This window comes from Ammodytes marinus, assembly GCF_949987685.1.
Source record: "Ammodytes marinus genome assembly, chromosome: 3".
In the NCBI taxonomy this organism is placed as follows: Eukaryota; Metazoa; Chordata; class Actinopteri; order Uranoscopiformes; family Ammodytidae; genus Ammodytes; species Ammodytes marinus.
Window position 1 is genome coordinate 34,652,106 of NC_137232.1, and position 2,500 is coordinate 34,654,605.

The window sequence follows — 2,500 nt, forward strand, 5'->3', positions numbered from 1 at the left end:
GCTGGCTCTGGTGGGTGGATGAAACACACGCACCTCAAATCTCCTAAACCTCCTATTCCACTGAGCTAATCCACTCATTTGTGTTTCCACTGTCAATAGTTGGGAAGGGTACCAAGATAAGCAAACAGTGCCACATCTATTTTTGTAACCCTTTGGTTGGGGTACCAAACCGCCCTTAAAGGAATGCTTCACCCATACGGAACCGGCGTTCTATCATTATAAAATCGCTATTATAATATAATTAATTTTAATTAAGTTTTTCTTCCCTCAGTCTTCCCTCAGTCTTCCCTTGGCCCAGCTGTCCTGTTAATCCTAACCCTACATTTTACCATGTGTGATGTCACACATGGGAAAATTAAGCGTTAGACAGTGAGACCATAAAACACTATTTCTGCCTTTTCTCAGGCTAGGATGAACCGATTTCTAAAATGTTTGCACATTTATACTACATAGGATCTCAGAGTTCAATACACCTTCATATTCCCACCGGTGAAGTAGGTTTTTAAAGCCCAGTTCAGACCAAAGATTCGCCTCGCAACGAGACGCAACTGCAACTTCTCGCAACAAGCTAGCTTGAACATTCTAAACCTGTGTGTCTGTCTCCCTCCCTGTCTCTCTCTCTCCCTCCCTGTCTCTCTCTCTCCCTGTCTCTCTCTCTCCCTCCCTGTCTGTCTGTCTGTCTCTCTCTCTGTCTGTCTCTCTGTCTCTCTCTCTGTCTGTCTCTCTGTCTCTCTCTCTCCCTTTAGGAGGAGGAACAGCGTCTAGCCGAGATCTCTGCCCAGAAGAAGCAAGGCCTTTCTCTGGGATCCATCACCTCACGATTCTGGCGCAAACAGCAGTGAAATAACCCCGCCCTCCATTCACACTTTCAACCAATCACAAGGCAGCGTCAAGGTGGAAAAGGGGAGGGGCCTACGAGTTAGAGTTTTGAGTGACAGATCGGGCTATTACTGAACGACCAAAAAGAAAAATCATGTGTAAAGGCCAGCTGGCGACGGATGGATGGATGGATGGATGGAACTTCTTGGGCGAAAAAAATCTCTCTAAGCCAATGAGAAGAGAGTATAGAGAAGACGGATGAAATGGCCCTGACCTACTTCCTGGAAAAAAGTCACCTGACGCGAATGCAAGCTGCTGATTGGTCCATAATGAAAGAGGTCCAGGTTTATAGGTTTTTGAACTCTTGTTTGTTGGTGTTTTCAATGGGGGATGAACTGACGTCAGGGCTGTTATCGCCACTCCGGCCCTTGATTGACAGCTCCAAACGCTCTGCAAGTTAACCTGACCTGAGACCAGTCCAACCATCAACCAACGCTGTGTCCAGAAAATGTGTTGTTTATTTTATTTTATACTCCGCTATGTGTGTGTGTGTGTGTCTGTGGGGGGGAGTGTGTGTGTGTGTGTGTGTGTGTGTCTTTCTGTGTGTCTCTCAGTGTGTGTGTGTGTCTCAGTCTCTCCGTGTGTGTCTGTCTGTCTGTCTCTCCCCATGTGTGTCTGTCTGTCTGTCTGTCTGTCTTTCCGTGTGTGTGTGTGTGTGTGTGTCTGTCTCTCCATGTATGTCTGTCTGTGTGCATGTGTCTGTCTGTCTGTCTCTCTCTCTCCCTGTCTGTCTCCCTCCCTGTCTCTCTCCCTGTGTGTCTGTCTCTCTCCCTGTCTCCCTGTCTGTCTCTCTCCCTGTCTCCCTGTCTGTCTCTCTCCCTGTCTGTCTGTCTGTCCGTGTGTGTGTGTGTATGTTTCTCATCTAGACTGTGCTGGCGAGTTGCTGCTGACCGGAGAACCATGTTAACGGAAAGAATATTCACTGATGTTTATAAAGAAATAAAAACATAAACAATGAAATAGTATGAACAGTTTATTCAAAATGGCGGCGATGGCCGTGTAGACAAAGTGGTCGACTTTTTGACACAATTATGACGATGGGAACGCCAGCTGGAAAAAAAGAATGAATGCCTGAATTCAGTTTTACTCTTGAAAGTCTAACCCTGCGTTCAGAATCGCATACTTTCTACTATATAGTTTGGTAGAAAAAAAGATTTAGGATGTCCCGATTCTTGTGGCCAGATTTAGGATGGTTAGAAGTACCCGGATGTCCTACTTCATGCGGCCAAGATTGTTAGTGTTGAAAAGTGCATCCTATTTGGGCGATTCTGACCCACAATCGTCGATGTGAAGTGACGTAACATCGACGAAGCCTCCATATGAAAACAAACGGGGATGAGACGGATGTAAAAGCAAGAGGCAAGATCAAGGCGCAATGTTATGATGAAATAAGAGAGAAAAGTATGTCCCAATAGTATGCCTACTGCATCCTAACTAGATTCTTTTTATCGTCGGATGTAGTATGTAGAATAGAAAAAAGAAAGAGTATGCGAAAAATATACCCAAATTCAGTTTTACTCTTGAAAGTCTAACCCTGCGTTCCAAATCACATACTCTTTCTTTTTACTACACTACATACTAAAGTACAGAAGAGTTTTAGTCTTTTTACTACACTACATAC

General features: G+C 44.8%; 2 protein-coding genes across 2 annotated transcripts in view; both read left to right on the forward strand.

Annotated features, from left to right (window-relative positions):
- The window catches only part of LOC307271392 (uncharacterized protein), a 162,197-nt gene that overhangs the window by 112,943 nt on the left and 46,754 nt on the right, over positions 1-2,500 (forward strand). The gene's annotated exons all lie outside the window — the stretch shown is intronic.
- timm50 (translocase of inner mitochondrial membrane 50 homolog) overlaps positions 1-2,500 on the forward strand; it is a 56,605-nt gene that overhangs the window by 53,450 nt on the left and 655 nt on the right. Inside the window, exons 10-11 of the mRNA XM_080053832.1 lie at positions 1-10; positions 747-2,500. The exon at positions 1-10 is cut by the window's left edge and continues 97 nt beyond it; the exon at positions 747-2,500 is cut by the window's right edge and continues 655 nt beyond it. Of these exons, the coding sequence (XP_079909958.1) occupies positions 1-10; positions 747-842 (106 nt within the window). The 3' untranslated portion in view covers positions 843-2,500. The remainder of the gene's footprint in view (positions 11-746) is intronic.